The 25,298-nt window shown below is 35.8% G+C and overlaps 1 protein-coding gene across 1 annotated transcript in view; it reads left to right on the top strand.

Annotated features, from left to right (window-relative positions):
* CGNL1 (cingulin-like 1) overlaps positions 1–25,298 on the top strand; it is a 39,931-nt gene that overhangs the window by 8,584 nt on the left and 6,049 nt on the right. The window contains exons 9-14 of the mRNA XM_009994418.1: positions 14,421–14,627; positions 14,949–15,053; positions 17,730–17,882; positions 18,522–18,692; positions 20,970–21,131; positions 21,992–22,081. Of these exons, the coding sequence (XP_009992720.1) occupies positions 14,421–14,627; positions 14,949–15,053; positions 17,730–17,882; positions 18,522–18,692; positions 20,970–21,131; positions 21,992–22,081 (888 nt within the window). The remainder of the gene's footprint in view (positions 1–14,420; positions 14,628–14,948; positions 15,054–17,729; positions 17,883–18,521; positions 18,693–20,969; positions 21,132–21,991; positions 22,082–25,298) is intronic.

The raw sequence follows: 25,298 nt of genomic DNA, 5'->3' as shown, positions 1-25,298 counted from the left end.
TTTTTCTTCAAGCAGTTATTTACTACGTTTGCCTTATTGTAAACCTTGAGAGAATAGATGGGAGTACAGTATAGAGGACCATTTGCTTGTCTTAGGTTAAACAGAACCACTGAAACCTTCAGGATACCCAAAGAATGCCAGTGTGCTTTGCCAGTGGTGCTGTTGAAATAACAGTTTTGGAGCTTCTAATAGTTCTCTGCAGCCTCCTGTCTTTAGCTCCTTGTGTCACATCTTGTTCCCAGGTTACATTATCCTACCTTGTCCCTTCAACTACTTACTACCAGGGTTGTTGTGGTTTTTTGTTGTTGTTGTGTATATTTTGTTCTTTTCAGTTATTGAGCTTATTTTGTTTACTGAATGGTCAAATGAGTGCCAGCACAAGTGAAACAACAGTGTTTGGGTGCCTGGAAGCAGGAGGAAAACAGAATTTAAGGAATTGCCTATTCCAGCATCAGCAAAAAGTCTTTGTGAGGGAGAGAATAGGAATGGCTTTCAGATGTGTATGTCTGTTACTGTTTTTCTTCATTGAGTTATCTTTGCAGAGACAGCAGCTGGGAGTTCATTGAAAGATAATTTTTTTTTTTCTTAAGGGAACAATTCTTATATAATTTTGAGCATTCTTTTTACAGTGACAGCTATTTGTGCATTTTCTGTGTCTTCTTCTCTCACTTTATTTCTGTCAAATGCTTCAGAAAATTTCTACAGGCAAGCTATGCTTGACCAGTGTAAGTAAAAATTTTAGGACAAAATTTATGCTCTAGGAATGTCCATGCTAATTTATATCTTTTATCTACACTTCATTGTCATTAGGCAAAGTTGCAGTTTCCTACTGATCATGGCCGAAACCATGATGAAGAGCTGAACTAAAATTATGCTTGAAACTTGAAAGATGTTTCCAAAGCTTTATATGCTTTACAAACAACATAGGCGCACATACAGAAAATGCTGGATAGTTATTACATGACTGATTTCTGATAAAGAGTATTCTCTTTAAATAAAGGATTGTATAAAATATTGTTTTTAAATGTGCCGTTTTCTGCAGTGCTTTGAGAAGTTTATATACACTGATCTGTGTATGCAGCCTAGAACTTCTACTTGAGATTGATTGGCTTTGCTTAAGTGTGTTGTTTCTCTGTGTTTACATCATCGTGAAGATATTTACTGATCGGAGCTGATTGAACCGAATTAATTTTTTCTTTGAGAGAAAAGTAGAACATTTAAATTACCATTTTTAATAAAAAAATACAGTAATTGTAGTGACAGCCTAACCTCTGTGAACCATCTTTCAAAGTTACTGCATGGTAATTTACTGTATTTCAATTATGGAACTGTAATTACAACTGACAAGAAATGAAAGAGCAGTCTGTTTGGCATAACAATAACACAGTCTGGGAAATGGCTCTATGACTGGGTTGCTGTGGCTAGAGATAGTTATAAATAGCATTTATTTACTTGCATGACGTAGTCTATCTAATAGTAAATTTAATAGGATGTTCGGAAGTGAAATTTAATTAATGTTGCTCTAAGCACCAGTCCTGCTTTTTCTTTTTTTTTTTCTAGAAGTGTTTCTATTGTTTTTATTTTAAGTAAAAACTTTTATCATGCTTAATTTGAAGATGGGCTTTTTCTTTTTTTATAATCTCACTAGTGTTAGTACCCTTAATGGTTTTTTGAAGCCTCGCATTATCTCTATGCCTGCTGGCTGAGATTTAGTTGTTGAGTTTGATATATCATCTATCAGGAAAGTATAACCAGTCTCTGCAGGGAGTTAGATTAGTGATCTGCTATAATCTTACACATGATGTTGTTACTGGGTTTATAATTAATCTAGAATACCCAACACTCTGTGAAAATCATATTTTATATGATTGGTGCTGCTTGACCTGTTAAATTATTATTATTTTTTAATATATATTACTGGAAGTTGGAAAGATTCATATTGGAGGGTGGAAGTGACAAGAAAAGTACATCAAAGATGAGTACAAAGAGCCGTTCTGTTGTGTTTAATGAGGAAAATAGGTGTGTAAATGTGGTAATAGTGGCTTATCATACAGAAAGTATGGATACTGATGTTTGACAGATCATGGTTTATCAGAGTCTATATTTACAAGGCTGTTCTTATGTTGCTTCTATATCATCCAAATTCATACACTGAATAAAAGTGTTTTGTGATATGTAGTAAGCCAAAAAGGAAGTATTTTCAGGGAGACAGGTAGTAATTTTTGTGCAAGTGTTAAATCAGCAGAATTTTTCAGCTGCTGGAGATCAGCTAGGTTGGCAAGTAATGTACAGTGCATTTATTGTATGTGATTAGAATGCCACATAGCTCTGTTTTGAAGTCACGTTAGAAACATACTCGAGGTTATCTGATAGGAGAGTGGGTTTATGTGTTATGTGCAATTCTGTTCTCGTGCTCACTGATGTGGTGCTAGGTTGGGGTTTTTTGTTTGTTTAAATATTTTTATATAAAGCCACATATTTTATTAATTTTCTTTGCTACACTTGATCTTTTAAACTCATTTTTTGTGTTATGTCTTTTGCTTGTGGTCATCCTGAGATGGCTCTGATTGTTCTAAACTTTATTGCTTGTTTATTTAGGCTGAGACCATACTATTTCCATTTAACAATAGTAAAAGTTGTATTCTTCCATAATATAGCTCTGTGAGATGGTAATTGCCCTTCAGCACTGTAAAATATGTGTTTGTTTTGAGAAGCAGTCTGCACAAATTGTGTTGTTCAGAAAACCCTGTAATCATCACATTATGAAGAGGCTTATCTAAAAGCCTGACCTTGACTGTTTCATTCAGGGTTTATTATATTTGTGACCTTGTCCTCAAAATGATAAAACAGACACATAGAGTGTAGAAGCTGATTAATTTATCAGCATATTTAAGAATGCAATGAAGCTTTTGGTTCATGTGAGCTTTAACTGACATGTTATGTGTTAAACATGCTATGATTATAGAGAATAAGGGATTTTACCAGAGCGAGTGGTAGGAACAGCAAATAACTGTCATCTTCTGCACTTGTTACAAACTAAAGTGTACTCCTTTAAAATAAGAAAGCAATATACGATTGTGACCATTGTAGAGAAGAAAAAATATTTTTTTTAGTCATTACTTTTTCCTCATCTGCATGAAGTGATTGTGAATTTAGGTGACTCTAGCACAGGGCTTTGAATGAAAGCGAATATTGAATCTTTATCTACCTACCCTGATGTATTTCTTTTTCCAAGCTAATAAAAAATCCCACATAGAAGCAGAAGCTTAAGAAAAACTTGCTTAAGCACTGTAAATGATACTGATACATACTATTTGTGCCTTTCTTGTAGAAATGGCTTAGCATATATAGGTTTAATGTCAAATGAAACATAACTACATTTAGTATACTCAGAACTAATTTTGAAGTCATGCTCTACAAACACCAATAGCAGTTACCCCAATTACTTGGGGTAAAGTGAAGACATAACTGATTGTGGAGCATCTCAGAGACACTTTGGTACATAAAGTGATAGACAGATTTAAAGTATGTAACTGTAAAATATATATGGAAAAACCAATAGGATCCCAAGTAACTTGTGCCACTCTGAGATGAAATCATGGTTAAAATAAACAGCTCTATAAAAACATCATCTTGATAAAAAAACAAATTAAGTGGTAGGAAGTATGTGGGCATAGGAGCACCATTATGCCCTTGTATACATGCCTCCATAACAGGGAAGTTGGACTAGATGACCTTTAAAAGTGCCTTCCAACCCAAACTATTCTATGATTCTGTCTTAATCTGCATCCTGAATGCTGTGTCTGAGGCTAGTCCATTCACCTCAGACAAGATAAACAACAATTGGAAAAGATTTGGAGAAGATGAACCAAGATTTCAAATGCCACTGATATTTTTTTTTTTTTTCTTTCCTCTGCTTGCCTGAGGAAGCTTTTGCCAGGTTGAAATAACACTTTGTTGCTGTTGTTGCAAGTGTAGAAGCTGGTTTGTAACTGATCTAAACTGTATTCAGAGTAAAAGAATAGTGTAGTGAATGGTCCAAGTCAGTGTTTCCTATTTCATTATCTGCTCCGCCCCCCCCAGCTTTCCCCTCCCATTTTTTTAATTTTCTGCCATCCTTTACCAGCCCTCTAAAAGCCTGGTAGGATTTTGATTGATTTTCATTGTAGTTCTACAAACACAGGTGGAGTGGGGGAAAGAGAGAGGGTGCACCGATAGAAATGTGATGGTGGAAGAAAGGCTGCAGACTCTTCTTAAATACACATTATTGGAAACAGTTCTAGAATATGTATATGGAAAATCTGGGAGGCGTATTTGATATGTTTTGCTGTAAGTGTCTGTTTTGTACGTGGAAAAGAAGTTGTTTGGTAATAGCATCAAGTGTGTTTCTCGGCACCCCTTTAATGAAGTACCAAACAAATTACAGAATATTAGTTGTGTCGTCAACAAGAAACATAAACATTCCTCTAAAGTGCACTGAAGGTGTAACTTGGTGACTTCGTCTTTGGTGCTAAAGGAAACTTTAAATTCTAGCTCCTCTGCTCTTTCCTTGCAATTTACTCCTGCATTTATTTAGTGGGGACATATGTTTGGATGCAGACAATACTGTAAAACTACAACTGAGTGTTTTTATACTGGTTGTGGTGTCAAGAAACCTCTAAGCAAAACTGTTCCACAAACATCTATTTGAGTTGGCCTGGGCCAACTCTAAACAAGACCCCTCCAAAAGTAAAACTGTTTGCAAAAGTCTGTTATTAAAACAAATCTGTTAATAAGAAGACTGTTTACAGATAAACAGTTTTACTTTTGTAATAATCTCTTTGCCATTGTGCCATTGTGAACCTTATTCAGCCAAGACTATTTCAATGAGTCTGGGCTGGTAAGAGGTTTGTGGGGGGTTTTTTGTTTGTTTGTTTGTTTTTGTTACTGAAATTTGTTCAGAGCCTGTGCAGTCAGGTATGTCTTTATTACCTTCAGGAGGATCTCTGGTCCTGATCAGGAGATGACAGTATATGTATGTTCCAGTCGTTTGTCCTGTTAAAGTGTATGTTTGTTTGTGTACGTGTGTGAAGTGTTTGACTGTAAGTCTGTTCAGTAGTGTACAATGTGAACACAGGACTAGTTAATATTTTACTGTAGTCTTTGCAACAACTTCTGACCTTGAAAAAGTTGTTAGTATTAGCCAGTCTGAATATGTCAGGTTACATAGCTGGGAGGATAATATGACATTGATTATAGCTACTGGTTGAGAGGTTAATACTTCCTTGGCTCTGGATTTTAACTGTAAATGTTAGGTCGTGCCTATATTGGGAAACTGTTTAATGTGCTCTGTGGAAAGAAAAGAAATGAAAAAAAAAAAAAGGATGCATTCTTAATTTCAAAATGTAGGTGTTTAAATCTGTCATTACATCTCAAAAGTGAAAACCTGAATAGTTTTGGAAATGACGTTAAGGATATTGTACCAGCAGTGAAAATGGCCTTGCAAGGAAACAAGTCTTGTCTGTTAAACTGTCACAAGTTAGTAATTTTTAACCAGTTAATAGAATGACTCCAGCTCAAATAGATCGAAAGACAGTCTGACTTGCTTGTAAATTTGTGCACTTGCTTACTGAATAACCTCTGCAAGTACAGCTGAGTATTCAAGTTCGTTGCACCATACCTCACTAAGAGATAAAAATATACTGACCCTCTTAGTAGGTGACTGATAACAGTTAACGTCGAAAGGCATAGCCATGTGTTAAAGTAGGCTAAGCCTCACTTGGAGATGGGAAGAATTAATATAAGGCAGAAAAGCAGTAAGTAAAGCTCTTTAGCCATTTAGTCTCTTCCACAAGCTTGGGGTTTTTTTGGTGGGGTGATAACACTCAGTTTTGTTTTGAAGGAGTTTTCACATTCCTCTCATAGAGGTGTGAGATTTTATTATCCATATTGTACAATGTTACCATGTTATTCATCCCAGGGCTTCCAACTGCTTTAAGAAACAGTGTCTGAGGTTAGAAAAATTGCCTAAAGGTGCACAGTGAGGAAAAAATACCGGAACTACAAACAGACATAAAGACCTGTTATTTACATTCATGAGCTTTAAAACTACATGACTGTACCTGAATAATACTGATTTCAGAAGCTCTCTTTACTGACGAGCTAATAAGGATAACAATTAAAGGGCTGTCTCTTTTTTGAGACTCACAATGTTTGTCTTTTTTCTTTGGGTGTAGGTTAGTTTTGTTTTGTTTTTTTCTTTCTTTTGAAATCACCTACATATAACATAGGGAAGTAATTGTCTAGTTGTTTTACTGAAACTTGATTTGCTTATATACAAAATTGGGACAAAAAGACAATAGGGATTAGATATCTCTATCACTGCTAACTCCTCAGAATCATCTGAGAGAGCTGGGTAGACCTGAATCCCTGAAGCCACATGAAGCTTTTTATTTGTAGTTCAAGAAATTTAACAGCTCATCCAGCATTAACCTAAAAGTTGACCCTTGAGACTTAAGAGATGGTTTCAGCAGACAGTATCTTTCTTGATACCTTAAGCACTTCAAACCAGAAACAGAATGAAAGGAGGAGCCACACAATTCCCTCTTTTTCAGAAGGTTTTGGAAGATTCTGTCCTTTACTTTGATTCTACAAGTGTGAATATGGAAGAGTATTTGAGTGTGTTGTTTTCATTTAAGAACCCTCTGTTTGTGCTCCAGCTCATTTTGAATGGAGATTTAGTCTTTAGATTTGTACTTGAATTCAGAACAAATGGTTAATTGGTTGAATTCAGTTTTATTCTGTTGTAATTTTTAAAAGGAAATGTAAAGGTTTTTAGAAAAAATAGCTGAGTTGTGCCAATAAATGTTGAATCTAGCCAAAAATTAACCATTCTAATAAGCTGTGAATGAGATACTTAGCTTCCCCTCACTTTAGCTCTTCCTTTAGCTCTAGTATTTTGTAGAAGGACTTTAAAGGTTCCATACTGTGTGGTCAGTGCCAAAGGGGAATTTCACCAGCTGAAACATTTAAGTCAGCCAAAACAGTTTTTTAATTATCAGTTACACAACCACTCTCATGTCTTTGCCAGTGCTGAGGGTGTGGTAAAAAAAGGTGTGGAGCCACAAAGCATTTTCTGCATTCCTATCCAAGAGGTTTTTTGCTGTATTCAGGTTTAAATAGAGTGTTTCCTTTTCATTTTGAGGACCCTGTTTGTATGTTCTGTCCAGTTTCTTTGGGTTTACACAATAATGGGTGGTGGGAAGGATTTTGATGCCTTTTTTACTAATTGAACCTCATCTCTGATTTTTTAAAAAATTGTTCAGTGCTTGCACTGAAGTTGAGTCTACAGTGGTATATTAACATATTTGCTTTAACGAGATTTCTGCAACAAGGGAATGGAACAATATTTAGTGCTTTATTTAGACTTGGCCTTGACTAATTTTACTGTGGTTTAGAATATTTATGGGCACATCTGCAACTATGTACAAGGACACAAACCCAAACTTTATTAGATTCATTTCTTGTTAGGCAAAATGCCTGAAAGGAGCAGGATGAGGAGTGAGGGAATTGAATTTCACTGCTGAAATTCCCTTGTGGAGAGTAACTTCCTTAGGCCCAAAGCTGGAAACTAAGTGCCACGTGTGTGAACTCCAGTAGCTTTGACTAGGTGGGCTCAGATGAGCAGACCTATGGTAGGTAAAGCTTTATCAATCAGGTGTACATACCAAATCAAATAGTACACACATATTGTGCATGCATTCACTCACTTTCTTCTCATCCATCTGTTCTGAGTTAAAAATAGCTTTGTACTCACATACACTGTTAGAGTATTTCAGTTACCAATGTTTTTCAGATTGGGGTCTGTTTGTGTACTCAGTACATATTATTAAAAATAATTATATTGATTGTTTCACGAACTTTACTTTGCAAACTTGAGTAATGTTGCTCCCCATATTAAGTATTGGAAGGTAAGAGGTGGAGAGATTGCTGTCGAAAGGATCCGTTAGATGTGCATGTTCAAATTGTGGTGCCGAGGTTAACATCATGTTAACTGTTACATAGTCCTTGATATATTTAGGGTATAATTTTTGCTGGCTTCAGTTGTAGCTGTGCACTCAAGACTTTGGAAACCAAACCCTAATGTCTCAAATCAACCACCAAGGAAATTAAGGGGCATTGATCCCCTCTGGAAATTTTGGCTGATTGACTTGCCTCGGGAGTTCTTTGGTAAAGACAGGAATAGACTCCATGTTCTCTAGGGCTGTATTTGGGTACCTTAGCTGTGAAAATATCCTTTCTCTTACTGCCTCACTCATTTCTGCAGCTCTCTTTTATTTCTGCAGCAACAGCCTCTTTTACTGTAAGCTCTTGACTTAGTCTGAAGCTGATTGATTAATCATTTAAGCTTCAGAAATAAAATGAATGCAAGCTATTAAAATAATTCAGTAGTTATTGACAGCCATAGATTATATTCCTCAATGTATTATCTTTATTTGTATGTCAACCTGATTTTTTGCAGTGGACCCTTCTTTTAGATTTGGATAACTTGTTTGTTTGGGGTTTTTTAAGTGGTTTGAGTCCACTGTTGCGCTAGTAAGTAAAGCTACTGCATGTGCAGTATGGTCCAATGACAATGTCAGAATGGGGACACTTATCTTCAAGCAGTCACAGAGGATTTTGTATTGTGGAACCTTATCATTACAGCTGTGTTTTCTTTCCTCTAGACAGGTTTCTTTTTTCCACTTATATAGAAATCTGAAACCCATTTCCACCTTCTTTTACCCAATGTCTGTAGCTTAAGTCTGCTGATAAGGTTTGTTCCATCCTAAGTAATGAGTTTAAGCATGATAAGATTTGAGGAAGCACAGTAAAATATTTAATGTGTTTAAATACAATACATGAGAAGAACGTACAAGTGTGTTTAAGAAGTCAGCAAGGATGTGGGTATGAAGAGGAAGGTATTTTTCCTTCAGAGATTGGAGAGATGGAAATCTGAATGTGAAATAGGCTTAATGTAGGGAGTAGAAGGCATCAAATGCCCTGGAAGACAGAGTGAGGACAGACAGATTGGAAGGAAAGACAAAGCAAATGCCAGCAAAAAAGCATGCATAACAAGGAAAATGCTATTGGGTTTTTTACCTTACATAAATACAATTCCGTTATGTCATATAATAAAACTGGGGTTACTAAAACATACTGCCACAACTAGCAAGTGGGAGTAAAAAGAAAATAAGCATGTTTTATATATCATAGAGAAGAAACTGTAATCTAGGAATTGAGGTGTGTTAATTTCAAGATCCAAAGAGCCCACTTCAGTGCTTGATACAGTTCCCCCACCTTGCTTTTTCTTTTTTTCAAGAACTGGGTGTTGGTTGGTTTGGGTTTTTTGGTATGGCAAATATATCTGAATACACAGTATTTCATTCCAGTTTTGTATTTAAGTATCTTGTTTAACCAGTTTTGTCTGTTATGGGCTCTATATGTGTTTATGTACATAATCTCATTTCAACTCTATGAAGAAGCTGGTCCACAATTCTGTGAACTAAAGATCATGTAATATTAAAACATGTTTGTTAATGTTTCATATTCAACTTAAGTAATTACTTTGTGAACTTTATGCAGTTCTGTCACCATGGGTTAGATTTATATAAACTTACTTAAAATGATTGCCAGAACTTTACCAACATTCCCAAATATTCAGTGTAGCAACGTAAAGGATTCATGAATGGGTACCAACAGGAGTCATTAGTTCATGTAGTGTCATTAAAACTGAAGAACCTTTTGTCAACTCACACTTTTTTATGAAAAGCACCATTAGAAAATAAGTAATCTGTGGACTAAAGGATATGGATCCACACCACAATCTCTGCATTTGAGTTCTCCCTCTCTGGCTTTTTTCCTCATTTGTACTTACTAGCCCTATTAATGTTCAGTTATGCTTCTGCTTTCATCTTTATCACTCTAACCCACTATTTCATTGCTTTTGCAAACAACTTTCAACTCCCTTTTTGAATGTGTGAGCTAGTAATGGAATTTTAAATTAAAATCTGTGCCTTCTTGCTCATGTAGACAACCCCAGAAAGAATAGGATTACCACTGACTGATGGCAAATACCATCTGTTCTACAGTTTAAAACTGTGGATGTTGCCACTTTCAGTTTTAGCCTGTGAAGTGCAATAATTTGCATTCATAATTTACCAGTATACATAGTAATTGCTCTCATTTCAGTGCAGTGGTTTTCACATATTCTACTGACATGTTTTATTAGGGAATTTATGCAGAATGTAGCGAGCCATCGCTGACATTAGACAGGGTGGTAAATTTAATGTATGGTCTCTGCATGAGTAATATTGTCTTCTAGTTGCTTGGGGCTGGTTGAGTACACTGCCAGTAGTAGGGTTCCATAGTCAAAGAGCTCAACAATCTGTTTCTGCTTCAGCAGTGTCCATGCATGATTTGATAGCTGCCTGAACGATATGTAACTTTGATATATGGATAGGAGTATCTCTCCACCAGATTCTTCCCTAATTATGCTGCTAAAAGGTCTGTCAGAAATACACTTCAGTACTTGCTTCCTTTGCACATCCTTTCCAATGATACCAAGGCTCTTTTCTATCATGTTTGTTCAGTCTTCCCAAAATAAGACCCGGACGGGAAGTTGAAGGTGATATGGGGTGCTGTGTAAGACTAACAGTGGAGAAGGGAAGAGGCATGGGGTTTTTTCATACCCTGACTTTCTGTGGCAATATGTTTCAGGATATGGCATGTAGTGCCAAAAGCAATTATTGTAATTTGGAAGCTTCCTTTATGCCAGTGAAGAGCTCTATGTGCAACTCTCATTACACTGGGGATAAATTAATTTAGACTTTTTTGCTATCTAAACCCAGCTGTATAATTTGGCTCTTTTGGAGAAGTGGTATTATATGTGCATTTTCTACTCAAGGAACATCTAAATAGGGTTTATGAAATTGGACTTTGTTTAAATTCCACTGTAAAATTCAAGACACTCATATATTGTTTTTTCCTAATAGCATCCTGAATGGTATCTTGAAGGTGATCTTTCATGCCTTATGCACATAGTACAATTGTGTAAGATAAACTGATAGGATAGATACTTCTATGTTTCTTTCCAGTCTTATCTGAAGCAAGTTGAAAGTGTTGAAACAATAGTGTTCAGTGAAATGAAGAAAATTTCTCCTACTCTCCACAGAAGATATATAGGAAAAATGCCCATTCTCCAACTACATTGCAGTAAATCTCCCTGCATATATTATAAAGCTCCCTGATAAAGAGAGTTTTCATACCATCATGAAAAAGTGTGAGTGTATGCATTTATTGTTGATATTTTTTTCAACTGTACCCCTTCCAGGTGAAAGAAGGCAATTTTATACTTAGCAGGTTAGATAATTTGTTTGGGAACAGTTAATTCATATGAAGGTGTAATGATGTCAAGACTCATGGACATGTGCTGGTTAAATGTTGCTCACTCAGGCAGCTGGAACTTTAGGCAGGTTCTACTTACATACTGAATTTATTTCCAAGATTTTAGATTAGATTAATAAAGATAATACTTGCAACTTGCATTTTATACTTCCTTACCTTTTATATATATATTAGCCTAGGATCTTGCTAACTTACTGAAGTACATAGTGAAAAAGGAGAGAGAATACCAGTTTATTTCAATTTTAGTGGCTGGAAGAGGATCCTAAGATACATACAGCAAAAGGCAGTCTGGAACAGATCTCTAGATATGACAGCATCAGTGTATGTTGAACTTAATTTTGAACCTGCTTAGTTGAATAAAAATTTATATATGTTTTTATGTATATATTTATGTATACGGATCTAGGTGTTTTGTTTGGTTTTGGGTTTTTTGCTTCTGTGTGTGTCTGTGCATGTACTCATAATTAAATTATGCTTTCTTCCTGTGTTGGGAAAGTAGAGCAAACCATGGTAGATGAGGTGGTGGAATCTTCAGGTACAGTGTGGGTCTGCTGCAGCCCTCTTACTGTGCAGCCCTGGGTAGGCGGTTGGATGAAAAAGAACAGACAAATCAACATTCCTTTCCCTGAACTCCCCAGCATGCATCAGCTGCTTTCACTCTGCTCCAGAAAGGGGAAATGAGACAAAAAGGAGCTGCTGGTGGAGCGATTGCTAATTAGTAAAACTTGGCTTTATGCAAAAAGCAAAAATTAAAGGAATATATAAATGCTATTGAAATGTCTGTGTATGAGAATTTAAAGCATCAGCAGAGGTTTATTTCAGAGGTTTTAAGTAGTCGTGTATTTAGAAGAACGAGTTTTTTCAGTATTTTCAAAAGACCAGAACTTGTCTGCCTGCTTATGCTGCCAGTTTTTGTATAATAAGTTCATTGACCCTGTAGACAGTCTGAGTGTTTTCTGAGTTACTGCTTTATCAAATGAATTTGCATGATTTGAAAGCTGTTACTTGCTAGAAAACAATCTAGTGAGGGTGCACTTTGTAAACACCCTTTACATAACTTTGCTTGTTCCTTTTGGAAATGAGGAGGGGGAAACTGGGAGCTACAATCAAAAGTAGTATAACTGAAAAGTGATTTTAATGCTTTCATAAAATATTTTACAAAATAGTGTCTTACCAAACTATTCTGTAGGATTTCTTTTGTTTTCACCCAGTTAAATACAATTTCACATGCAAAAGTGTTATGCCTCAGTAATTAATGTGTAAATTACCTATTGTCACCAGATAATGTAGAGGTCAAAGGTATAAATGGATTCAGAAAGGGTTAGAGAAATTAAGGGATGATACATTCATGGAGGAAGAACAGTGAGAGCTGGAAGTGTGTAAAGGGGAAAGGCTTGCCCTGTAGTTGTTCTTCCTCTTTTTGTCCATAAATGCTATGGCTACTAGAGAGAATACTGGACTAGATTGACTCGTGGGCTTTTATTTGTCTGTTTATTTTTATACTGGGGTCAGAGACAGGCTGATGGTTGGATGCAATGGTCTTAAAGGTCTTTTCCAACCATGACAATTCTGTGATTCTTTGACTCTAATGTCTGCTCTCTTGTTCTTACTATTATTTAAGGTCTTAGTGTAGAAGGCCTGTACATGAGAATCAGATCGTTGTGCAGAGTATTGCTTTGTATCAGACCTTGAATGCACAAGAGCAATAATCACAAACTATCTCAGATTCTTTTATCTTCTTTGGAGGGGATTCTGACTGAAAAGTCAACGGAAGAGCTTCCAAGTTTTGACTCCACAGAACTAAATGTTTACCAGTATATACCTTGTTTGTGTTACAGTATAACAGAATAACAAAGTTACAAAGTTATAATATAATAAAATACACACACATACTTCCACTCAGGGTTTCCATAATAAATGATAGTGTTTTCAAGAGGGTAATGGGGAGACAGAGGTGATAATTAGATCTGAAAAGTTAAGTGCTGCCGCGAATTGCCCCGCCAAAAAACCCCCGAAAATCATCATGTGATTAATTGTGATGGGTAGCTTTATTAACATTTATCTTTGTGCTCTACACTGGTTTGAGTTCCTGAAAAAATACGACGTGTATCTTTCTGAATATAAGTTGGAACTCATTAGCTACTACTTCTATCCTCAGGAAGTATCTGAAAATGAAGCAGAATTTCTACTGAATAATTACAGCCCCAAATGTGGGCTGTAACTTATGCAGGTAGCTCACTGTAAGGGTCTTACAGTCTCTATTGCTTGTCCATGCCTGCTCACCATCTGCTCTTCTGTGCTGGCACAGCATTTCAACCATGTTTTGAAATGGATTGGGGCTTTTTTACAGGAACACCTTTCCCCCATGTGTCATCATCATCCACCTCTTTTTAGTGTCAAAGATGTCTTTGTATCTGTTTTTGTCTGTATATATTAGAGTTGATCCTGTTTGCTAAGCTGATTCACTCTGCAGCCCCACAAATAGTTGCACAGATGCAGTTAGTGCATGTTGTTACTGCTTATAACAAGCAGTGGGATGAGTCTGCCTAAGTTTTGTGTTGCTGTGGAAGACACTCTTTGTTGGTCTGTTCTTCCTTAAAGGTCCATATGGCTTTTGATGTCTAAGTTTTTTAGATGAATTGGAGTTACTTAACAATGGGATTTGGTAATGGGAAATATTTTAGGGCAATAAAAAGGAAGATGCTACACTGAAAATATATGATGGCAGGCATGAGACTGCTGAAGTGGTATATGTTATTTCAGCTAGCAGGGAGACATGCCTGAGAAAGAAGAACGCTTCTTGTGTGCTTTCCCACAGTAATGTGAATAATAAAAATACATTTGTAATGCATACAGAGTGCAAGTGAAATTCTTTGTTGACATTTTAATGTTAAATTCTAGCTATTTTTCCTGTGGTGCTATAGGAAACTTTCATTAGGAAACAGCATCAGTTGTTTGTTGTTTTTTTTAAATATGGCATGATTTGTTTTCACTAGAGTGCTGCTGTCCTTGCCAGTGAAAGAAACGCTGCACAAGAGGTGCGAAGTAGTATAGAAAATCAAGTCAAAGAGCTGACTGAGGAAAATGAACAGTTGAAGAGAACAGTTGATGAGCTAGAGAGTAAAATTGAAGAGTTGCACAAGGAAATTGATAACATGAAAGGAGAAGAAAATTCAGCGAAGGAAAAAATAAAAAGATATGAGGTAAGTTAAGAAACAAGCTTCTTATGTGGTCTCCTTCCTGTTTGCAAAGGTTACATTGTAGAACAAAACCTGACAAAGAGGAGGTTGTGCAATGCCACTGGGAATGCTAAGCAAAACCAGCAGGTTGTCAAGGAGTACAGTGCAGGTTGTTGACAAGTATAAGAAAGATTTCCCCAGTGAAAACCAGTGTAAAAGCAAGTCACAGCTTGGAACTGGGGAGATCAGTTGTAGGCCCAAGTGAACATACTTCATAGCTCAATTTGCTTGTTAAATTAAAGGCCTCACCACTATTTCTAAGTGTATCAAATTTTATCATTGCAGGAAGAGAAGCAACAATTAGAAGAAGCTTTGAAAAATGCTGAAAAGGAAGCAAAAGAAATGGTGGTGCTAAAAAGGTCTTTGGAAAGCCAACTAGAAGATATGCAAGTAAGAACAAGCAATTTGGAATATTTAATTTTTAATTTTCCTGTTTGTTTACCTGAGTCACTACTGCTTTCCACAGTGTTGCATCTCATTCTTTTTGAAGTACACTTTTTTTACAGTCCAGACCTGACTGCAATGTTCAAATGTTTCCTGCAAACATAGCATCATCTAATTAAAGTAGTTTTCTTGCAGAACACTTTTTTTTTCCTATGGATCCAGGAAAATTTCAGAATGATGAATCGCAAAATAAATTGCCTAAGGTTTTATACATTCAGCTCTGGTTGTCTGTAGGTATTTACATGTAAAATAATAAAAAGCTGTACTTGAATATACATAAAAATATTGGTAGTAGACAAACATCAAGAAATTGGCTTATCTTTTTATGAACCTGTGTTAATTGCAAATGTTGCATGGACCTGGTATATTTCATCACAAAACCAGATAAATTTAACACATATCACTAGACTTGCAGCCTCTTAAGCTCTGTATGAAGTCTTTCCACCTTGCTCCTCAGTCTACTCAGGATCCTGGAAAGGGATATGCTTTCTCCCAGATTAGCCCAAAAATTAATCATGTAGAGATTCAGAGCAATGCAGAGTGATGTTGGCAATATTGCATATGAGTAAAGATGGAATGATTTGGTTGGAATGAAAATTCAGGTCTGTTTAGTAAGGAGATGAGTGTGTATGAATCTTAAAACTTTTCCTATTGACGTCATATTCTGTATCTGAAACAGCTGCAAACCTAATCTTTCCTCTTTGTAATTCACCTTTTACTTGTCCTGAAGAAACATCTGTTTCTACAGTATCAGATAGTTTAGAATTCTCTTAGCTTTGCTGCTAGAAGCAAAGTTTTTAAGTTATTTGGTCTATGAAGTCAGACTTGAAAGTGAGGTAAATGTACATTGGTAGCGACCCATTTATAACTTAACAACTGTTTTCCCTTGTTGTCTTCAATGCAAATTTTACATTACTGTTCTGAAAATCTGAAAAGGAAGTTTATCTATAAATGGATTATAAACCAGTAAAGAGAAGTAAAGAGAGTGACCAGATTTGCTCTGGTGCTTACTTTCCTTTTCAGCACACTGGAATGCAGAACAGCATCCTGCTGGCACCAGTATTCTGCCACAATGTATTTCACTGACCTGTGTCTGCACAGTTTGTTTCTCAAGGATATGTAAACAGACAGTAAAGTTGAATGATCCGTGAAAGGCTGATGGAAAGTAACCTCTTCAAATATGGCACATTATCAGGGTCCCAAGTCTTCAGCAGCTTTTAGAACAGAGGTGCTGAAGTTGAACCTTTTCAAGGTTCTTAAAATCTTTTGGTGTCAGCTAAACAAATTCTAATGTAGGATTACACTTTGCAAAACAGCATCTATTAGCCCCCAGCATGTTTTAGGGGTATGTATATACTTCTTAGGCATCCATCATAACTCCTGTTTGTATCAGAGATGTCTTTTGTTGACAGGTTATGCAGGAACATAAGAGAGACAACAAATCTAAATAAATATCTAACTTCTCATGTTTGGTGATAATTCTTTCTTTTATAACAGAGCAATTATCTTGTGAGATTCTGAATTGTATTGTCTGCAGAAATACTCCATTGCTTTGACATTAAAGTTTTTTGAAGTGTAATAAAGTAAGCATTGTGAGTATCAGATACTCATCAAAACTTTAACTTTCCAATATTAAAATGTAAAATAATGTTTTGGAATTTTTTTTGTACAATTTATGGGTACTTTAATTATTTACATTTTTCTGTTAGAACCATGTAAACTGTCCATAATCTGGTTTTAATCAAGTTAACAGTGCCTCTCAGACTTCATAAAAACAACCCCTTTTTCTAGTCTTGTGTCTATTTAGAGTAGGACCATTAAGATATTTTATTATGGAGAGAGAGGAAGAAGTGAGAGTCCCAACATGCAGGAAGATAACCTGCTTTTCTTCTACTGGAATGTACTAGTGGCACTCAGTTATTCTGCTGATGGACAGCATTTAAAAGTTGGAGGGTGGTAAGTTCTTAAACATCCTAAATGCAATAGCAGAAATATTTGGAGCTCCTGATAGATGAGCATACTGCAGAGCTCTGCAATCCCTTCCAAAATTAACCCAGATACTTAAGGTCTGGTTTGCACAGCATCTGTCACAATGAGACGTTGTCTTGCTTAAAAGCTACTGAGTGCTATAGAAGCACAGTAATAGGAAAAAAAAAATCCCTACTAGTTATTTCTCACTCCTTGTAAGAACAGATTTGTATTTGATTTGATTTTTTTTACCCAGGGAAAAAGGTTGTTGAAAAAACTTTTAAGGGAGCATGTGGAAAAATGTGAAACCTGAAATAAATAGTGAACCTTGTGCAAGAGGTTGGATTTGCTGACGTGTGTGCAACTGCAGAGGATTGTATACTTTGCATGTAACAGAACCATGAAAAGGGTCTACATTGGTCCTATGAATGTTCCAACATTGTTTTAGGAATTCATAGGAAGGATAAAGCTACAGAAATGTTACAGAAAACTGTAACTCCATAAACTTTTTTTTTAAAAAAATATTTAAATCTATTATACTGTTGCATCAGCTAGTGGTGTTACTGCTGCACAATGTGTATAAATAACATTCCTTTAAGGCATTAGAAAAAATGGTCTACATTTCATTGTATATATTTTTTAAATCTGCTGTAGGAGAACATCCGTTGTATTTCACAGGAACAGCAACAATTAACTCAGCAGTTACAAGATGAAACTCACCAGAAGGAACATTTAAAGCAGATAAAGAAGGAAATGGAGAACGAACGGCTGCAACTGAACAAGACTGTTGAAAAGTTACAGGAGGAGGTATGAGTTCACTTCGAACTGCAGGAATCTAAATATCTAACAGACAGAAGCAAAGGAGCTGCCAAATTGTAAAGAATATATATATTTTTTTAAAAATGTGTAAAAAAGTGAAACCCAACTTTACTGTTAGTCTCTTTAACCTAGATATTATCAGTAAAAGCTTTCAGGGCTCAAACAGTTGTTGGAATGCTGCTATCTCAAAATATTGTTGTAAAGCAGTTCTGTTTTGTTTAAACAAGATGCCAGATTTGAGTTGATTTCTACTGTATGCAGCAGCAATATTTCAGTGGTTTACAGCTCATTCTTAAAATGCTATTGCATTAGACTTGTTTTACTATCTGTGTGTAAATCATACAACTTGATATACTGAATTATCACTGTACAGTTTGTTATGTCAGTCAGCTGGAAGAACTGCTGACAGACAAAAAAGAGAATAGTCTTGCCAGCATGCTATTAGCAAATGTTTTCACACTTCTGCATAGAAATTACTTTGTTTGGGAATACGTTTGGTAAATTTTTCATATGAAAATACTGAGCTGAATATTGAACCTGGATAAAAAAGTCTTTTGGTCTATTAAGCATGATAGAAACTTTTGTAGCACTGTTTTAAGAGAAAAATTATATGTATTTTTTTCCCAGATGTCTGAAATGGTAGAGGTCTCAAGAACATCAACTCTGGAGCTTCAGAACCAGCTTGATGAATACAAGGAGAAAAATCGCAGGGAACTTGCAGATGTGCAGAGGCAATTAAAAGAGAAAAACCTTGAGGTAGAAAAATCACGCCTGACAACCATGAGAATGCAAGATGAGGTAAAGACTCATAAACTTAGTGACAAATTCTGACCTTTGACCTAGAATTCAGCTCAGATAGTTTTCAAGACAATGAGTGTTTGCTGTCACATGTTTGTGTACTTCATCATGAGAGACCGATCTCAATCAACATGCTTTTGAATTCCATTCTTCATGATAATGACCAGGGTGTTACTTCTGCCAGGGAAATGGGGGTTTCCTGTTTATAAGGATAAATGTAGTGTTTGACAAATGAATGTACCTTAAGTGATACGATGATCTGCTGCTCTTTTAACGCCTCCTTCTGAGGGAATTAAGAACATGGAAGTACTGTTGAATTAGGTGAAAAACACATAGCTGTTAATTTAGAAAAAAAACCCAACCATAAAAAAAACCCCAAATTTTGGCTCTAAAGGAGCTGGCATACACTCTTCCTTTGTATGAATCAAGTTGCAGATTTAAATGACAAAGGTGTCTCTCCAACCAAGAATCAGCCCCAGCCTTGATGTGTCTGCCTCTTAGCATGCAAATTTTGTCATAAAGACAATCCAGTCTTAAAGATCTGCATATATACTTGTTCTACAATTGGAAAAGCTGTGAGAATACACTGGTCACAGATGTTTTCTGTATGTAGAATATTTTAATAATTTGATTTTTCCAGTTCAGAACTTCTCTTGCTTTGCCTTCTCCCCTTAACAAACTGGTTTTAAGTTCAATTAAAAAAAAACTAATCCAAGAAAGTAGAATTCCTGTATTTTATTCTGTCTTCCTTCTACATTCCATTCAGGGTTGGAGAGCTTTTGCAAAGGGATCAAGACTCATAATAAAATGTGAAAAATATTGAGGTGTTGGGGTATTGAGAATATGGCTTTTGAGTTGAAAAAATGAGAATATACAGCTTAAAATAAAATGTGTGTATGTAAATATCTATATACACTGTCTTTACAGTAATTATGAAAAATTCTTCTAGTGTTATCTATTACAACTATAAAATAAAGAAAAAATTTCAGAACAAAATACACCTTCATTATTTGACAAAAAGATAATCCAAACCCTATATAAAGGGATAAAATATTACTGGTTGTAGAATTCTATATCCCCATGAAGCAATATTTAAAGTCCTAGGGCTTTAGAAATGCAGTATGGCAACTAGCTGCAAAAGAGGAAACAAAATCTGAAAATAGAGGATAGGCAGGTTGAACAGCAGACTTTCTAAAGAGACTAAATATTCAGGACAATTGAAAGTCTTTATTATCTCTTCCTCCTTTGTGTTTAACAAGAAGTACAAATAGATAGTTCTTCCATTCAACATGAAAGAGTCTATTGTCTGTCAAAATCCTCTTGGGTAGGTGTCATACTGCACAAAAGGTTCTTTCTAAGAGGCTCATTAAAAGCCAAGATTGCAATAATCACGGCAACATGAGTATCATAATCTTGTTCTAGCAGAAAAGTTAGAAAACAGTCTTGCAAGGCAATAGGGGAGTTCTTCATGACTGTGTGTCTCTTGTATGTTCTCTGTGGATACATAAAAGAATGTTAAAGTTGTCGATCCAATGTCATTCTGAGGTATGTAATGCTATGAATATCTCTGTGCTTAACTAGCTGTCCACTGAGTCATGCTAATGTCCAGTGTTTTTCTGTAGGGACTTTGCAATAGGTAGCAAACTCTAGAAAGGGTCACTAATACATTATTTTAGCTTCATCACTAAAATAAGCACTTGACTAAGCAGAGGAAGACGGTGGAAGACTTAATGCTGAAGAAAAAAAATCATATATTAATTTTATAAGTTACAAGTACAAGGACTGATCACAGATAGTCCTACCATATCTAAAATTATGTGTGTATATATATATGTTAGCAGTTATGTCATTGGTAAAATGCTGTCATTGAAGTGCCTCAGACATGTAAACTACATATTATTTAAAAGCTAAAGTATTGGTAGTCTGAAAAGGAAAGGAATAATATTGCAAAATTTCCAAAGATATAACCATTTAGAACATTGTACACATTTTGACTTGCTGGAGCTGGGTAAAGAGAAATAGTTGTTTTAAATCCTACTATGTATAATTGTCACCATAAAATCTGTAGTGTGAGTCATCTTTTCAAATCTGACATTTAATCCAAGTTTATTTTCTTGGTGCCATCTTGTGGATAAAACAAAAATTACTGTGAAAAGCATATCACTTGATGCCATTCCTGTCATGCTTTTGTAACTGTCATGTTTGTAGTCAGTTCCTTATACTGACATCACTTATAGAACGTATGTTATATAGTGTATTTCCATAATATTATTTCAGATGCGTCTTATGGAAGAAAACCTGAGGGACCATCAGAGAGCTCAGGATGAAGCAATAACAAAAACTCAGCTGCTAGAACAGACTGTGAAAGGCTTGGAGTATGAATTGGAAGCCAAAAACCACTTAAAAGATGATCGGGCAAGACAAATCAAACTAATGGAGGTAAAAGATATTTTTGGGTGTTGGCATCTTACTAGATTTGTTTAAAATATTTTTGGTATTTCATATGGATTCTGCCTGAGAAGAAACAAAATAACTTGGTGGTGTTGAAAATTCATGTAGTACTACTGAAGGAATTATTCTATTCAAAACGTGATCTGTTAGCATATCTATTGGATCATGATGTGTTTTAAATTAATTTTCTCTGGAGTTTATCAGAGAAAATTGTATTACTTTTGTTCATAGGCCTATCACTCAGAACTTCAAAAATATGTCAGTTCTATTTAGTGTCTAATATAAATTAATATCAGGAGTCTAAGTAACTTTGTTATTCTGACTATTTTGTTATAGCGTTAGCTTCATAACCGTTCAGTTCAACTAAACTGTCATTTGACTTTCATAAGCAAAAACTTCTCATATGAAAAGAAACTTGTCTTCCAAATGTATAAGTTGGACATTCTAATAACAGTCTCTAAAAACATTACAGAATTTCTCTTTTTTTCTTGAAATTGATGGGAGTGATGCAGGAAATGAAGCTTCTATTTTATTTCTTTCAGACAAATACTAACTTTAAAGGCTTTTTCTAGACTGTATGTGTTTCCAAAGGCATTTAACTTTTCAAGCCTGGTCTTTCAAACAGCTTGAGTCATTGAAGTTTGAGGAAGTATGCCCTGGTAGCAATCTGAAGAGGATGCAAAAGTAGTATCATAAAATCACAGTCTTGTTTGGGTTGAAAGGAATCTAAAAGATCATCCAGTTCTGACCCTCCTGCATGGGCAGGGACACCTCTCACTAGATCAGGTTGCCCAAAAGTACGGTTGTTTATAAAGTATGTTGAAATTACTTTTCTTTCTTTCACTTAGGACAAGTTATCTCACCTGGAACTTGAGCTTGATGAAGAGAAGACTAATTCAGATTTGTTGTCTGAGAGGATCAGTAGATGCAGAGAACAGGTACTTGGACAATTTTTCCAACTGTTGTATAATGAGGTACAAGTATTCTTAAGATCACAAACAATATTGATTAACTAAATAATTATTAGCAATAGTGTTTATATACTAAAGAAGAGTATGTAAATTAAAAAAAAACCAAAATTCACAAACATAATTAAACATACTCCTCCATGTCATAGGTAGTGAGGCTATCAGTGAAACCCTGGTTGTAGAAAGTATCTTAGATTGAAAGATCACATTTTTTTAACTGTACTGAAAAGTAGGCCAGCATAGTAGGATCTTGATTTCAAAGAAGGAAGAGCTTAGGAAACTGTGGCATTAATTAATGAAGTCAGCTGAACTGAAGATGCTGCCAGTTTCAACAGAGAGGAAGCTGTGTTTTCATTACAAGTGTAAAAACTGATTAAGATATATGAAAGATAAGACAGTTGAAAAGCATATTCCATATAAAAACATCAGTCATTAGTTCCAGAAGTATTACATAAGTAGATAGCCCAGAAAGTGGGGAAGTAGGATTTATTAACAGGGCTGTGTCTCATGGATCAGAAAATGTAAAGATGAAGTCAGATTTGCCAAGGTAAGTGAAACCTATCATAGTAATTCAAACAAGAAACAAAAAGATTCTTGACTGTACAAGTAGAAGAAAGAAGTTGTGGAAACTGTGTGATGAGGTATCGATTAAGGTAAAAAGTAATCCAGGTGTGGGTCCTCAAATAAAATAATATTTTGTCTCTGTCTTCAGTAAAGCCAGTGAATGTGGTGGTAGACGAAAGTGGAGTGGGCTAATGGAAAGGAGACCATTCAGCTGGAAAACAGCAAGTTTAAGAGAATTGGGAGTTTGTTGTTCTGAAGAAAGGGGCCTTAGTAATATTAATAAAAAAACATGAGATTACAGGTCCTCTAAAAAAGCTTTATAATAAACCAGAAAAGTAGAGGATAGGGCCTGTTCAGTGAAAAAGCATCCATGGCCAAGTAGGCAGTGTAATTCAATTTTTATGTTAGTATAGGAAAGGGAATATGATGATGTGGCTGTCTTGGAGTATCATGGCCTAGACAACATTCTTTGCCTTGGTTTTATGTTCTGAAAGATGTGAAACTGATGTGTAACTCATTACAGCATGTCTACTTCTGTAGCTTTACATTAAGTACTATACCTCATCAGTAATTTCCCAGAAGTCCAGAAGACAATTTGCATTGAGGTACAATCAACTATAGCCTTTCTGGTTTCATTTCTCCTTCTTTCTCCAGAAAAAAAGACTGACTGGCATTCTTCTGAGTAGCTTTAATTTTGGAGGGAGAATAGAAAGTAAAATATTAATTTCTATGCCATTGTATATTCCATTGAAACACATGGAGTTTTAGAGTGAATTAGAGCTCAGCTTTCTTTCATGCACCCTTGAAACACCAAGGGAGTTTGAGACTTTGTTGAGACTTAGGTTAGTGAAATTCTGTTTGATTGCAATATAGTATTTTTGCTATTATTCCATTGATACTGTACCTATTCTGAGTCAGTGGGTGAAATAAAATGTAAAGAACCCATAATGATGTGGGGTCATGGTATTCTTAAATTAGGAAGCCTTTAATACTAGAATCTATGCCTGTGTTGCAAGCCTGGGATAAAAGAACCTTAGTCACAGCTGCACTAGTAGGCACTATAAGTTAATTTGCTAACTGAATGGAAACCTGAAATATGGATGGGTGACCAAAGTGTTACATAACGGGTAAAAGACATGTTTATTTTGAGGTCTGGAGTTTCTCGTTTCACACATGAGTTACAAAGGTTGCTTTGTTTTGATTTTATGCCAGAATGATTAAGTAGTCAAATTACTAAAGAGTATTTCAGGATCTGCTAGGCATTTATAATGACATGAGAAATTATAATAGATTCGTTTTGGTAATATCTGTACTTTATAATTGTTTTTTTATTATAAATGTGTTATTTTAATATACTGATAATGAACTATAATACTCAAATGTCTAGTAAAAAAGAATTGAAACAACTGGTCTGTTTTATATAAAGTTAAGTGTTTGAATAAACATTGGCAAAGCTGATCACATTTAATTTACCATGAAATGTTATCCTTTTTTAATTTAAACACCCTTTTGAATCTGGGAATGTCTGCATGAGGCACTGTTCTCACCTTGCCTACCTCATTGTCCAAGGAGTACCACAACAAAGTGGCAACAGTAAAAAATAATAATAACTGGGGGAAAGGTGGGTGATATCCCATTAGTTTTTAAATGCTCTGGTTTGGTTTGGTGGGTTTTTTGGTAGCGGGGGAAGGGCCCCAGGAGTGGCTCCGGTAAGAAGCTGAGAGGCTCCTCGTTTCCAAAGCCCAGCCAAGGATCCATTAGAGGGACAATAGATGCGCCTCAGCGATTAACATACGAAAGAACGACTTTAACACCTGAGCAGAGAATCACTTGAGAGAGAAGAGTTGTGCGGGAGGAGGAGAGTGGTGCTGGTGGAGGGGGGCGGTGCTGGTGGTTGGTGAGGAAGAAGGGGAAGAAGGTGCCAAAGCAGAAGTTTCCCTGCAACCCGTGGCGAGATGGCAGCTGTTCCCCTGCACTCATGGAGGAACGTGGTGGAATTTACCCAGCTGTTGAGAATACAGCCACGTGCTAACATTTGTAGTCCAGTAACTGTTATGACCTTTGTTTTCAGAAATGCCTTCTAGTGTTCTGAAACTGTTCTGTGGCATAACACATGCAACTGCATGCCTTTCTACCATTGTTTGTGTTTATATATTTGTTTCAAAGCTACAGAAACGATGTAAATTACTTATTTTAAACGTGACTAACCAAAAATAGGTATTTTAATATTATAATGTGTTAAAAAAAACCCAACAAAAAACCCTAAGGTAAAATTTCATGTGCTGTACTTGTTTATCCTTCCCATTCTTAACATTGCTTTTAGATTTTTTTAATGCAAGAGTTCTCAATGGCTTTTGAAAGACCTTGAGCAAGATAAATCTGTGACTTTGAGCTGCCTAACTGTGGCATGTGTTTATGTAAGCTCATACCTAACTGTTGTAAAGAAGGGAGGAATGCTGTAGCCTCTGAAACCTTTGTCAGTCTTTTTGCAGGTACAGTAGTTGGCATAGATGCTTACTGTGTTCCCCAGGTGATACTCACCCTAGTAAACTTTGTGCAGAGAATAGCACAAATGCTGTGGTAACCTTAGCTGTGCCTTCAAAGGCATTTGTAAAGACTCGAG

Source organism: Chaetura pelagica, unplaced genomic scaffold (assembly GCF_000747805.2).
Source record: "Chaetura pelagica isolate M959 unplaced genomic scaffold, ChaPel_1.0 scaffold222, whole genome shotgun sequence".
Lineage (NCBI taxonomy): Eukaryota > Metazoa > Chordata > Aves > Apodiformes > Apodidae > Chaetura > Chaetura pelagica.
Note: the sequence above shows the minus strand (reverse complement) of the source record. Positions and strands in the feature narration are given on the sequence as shown.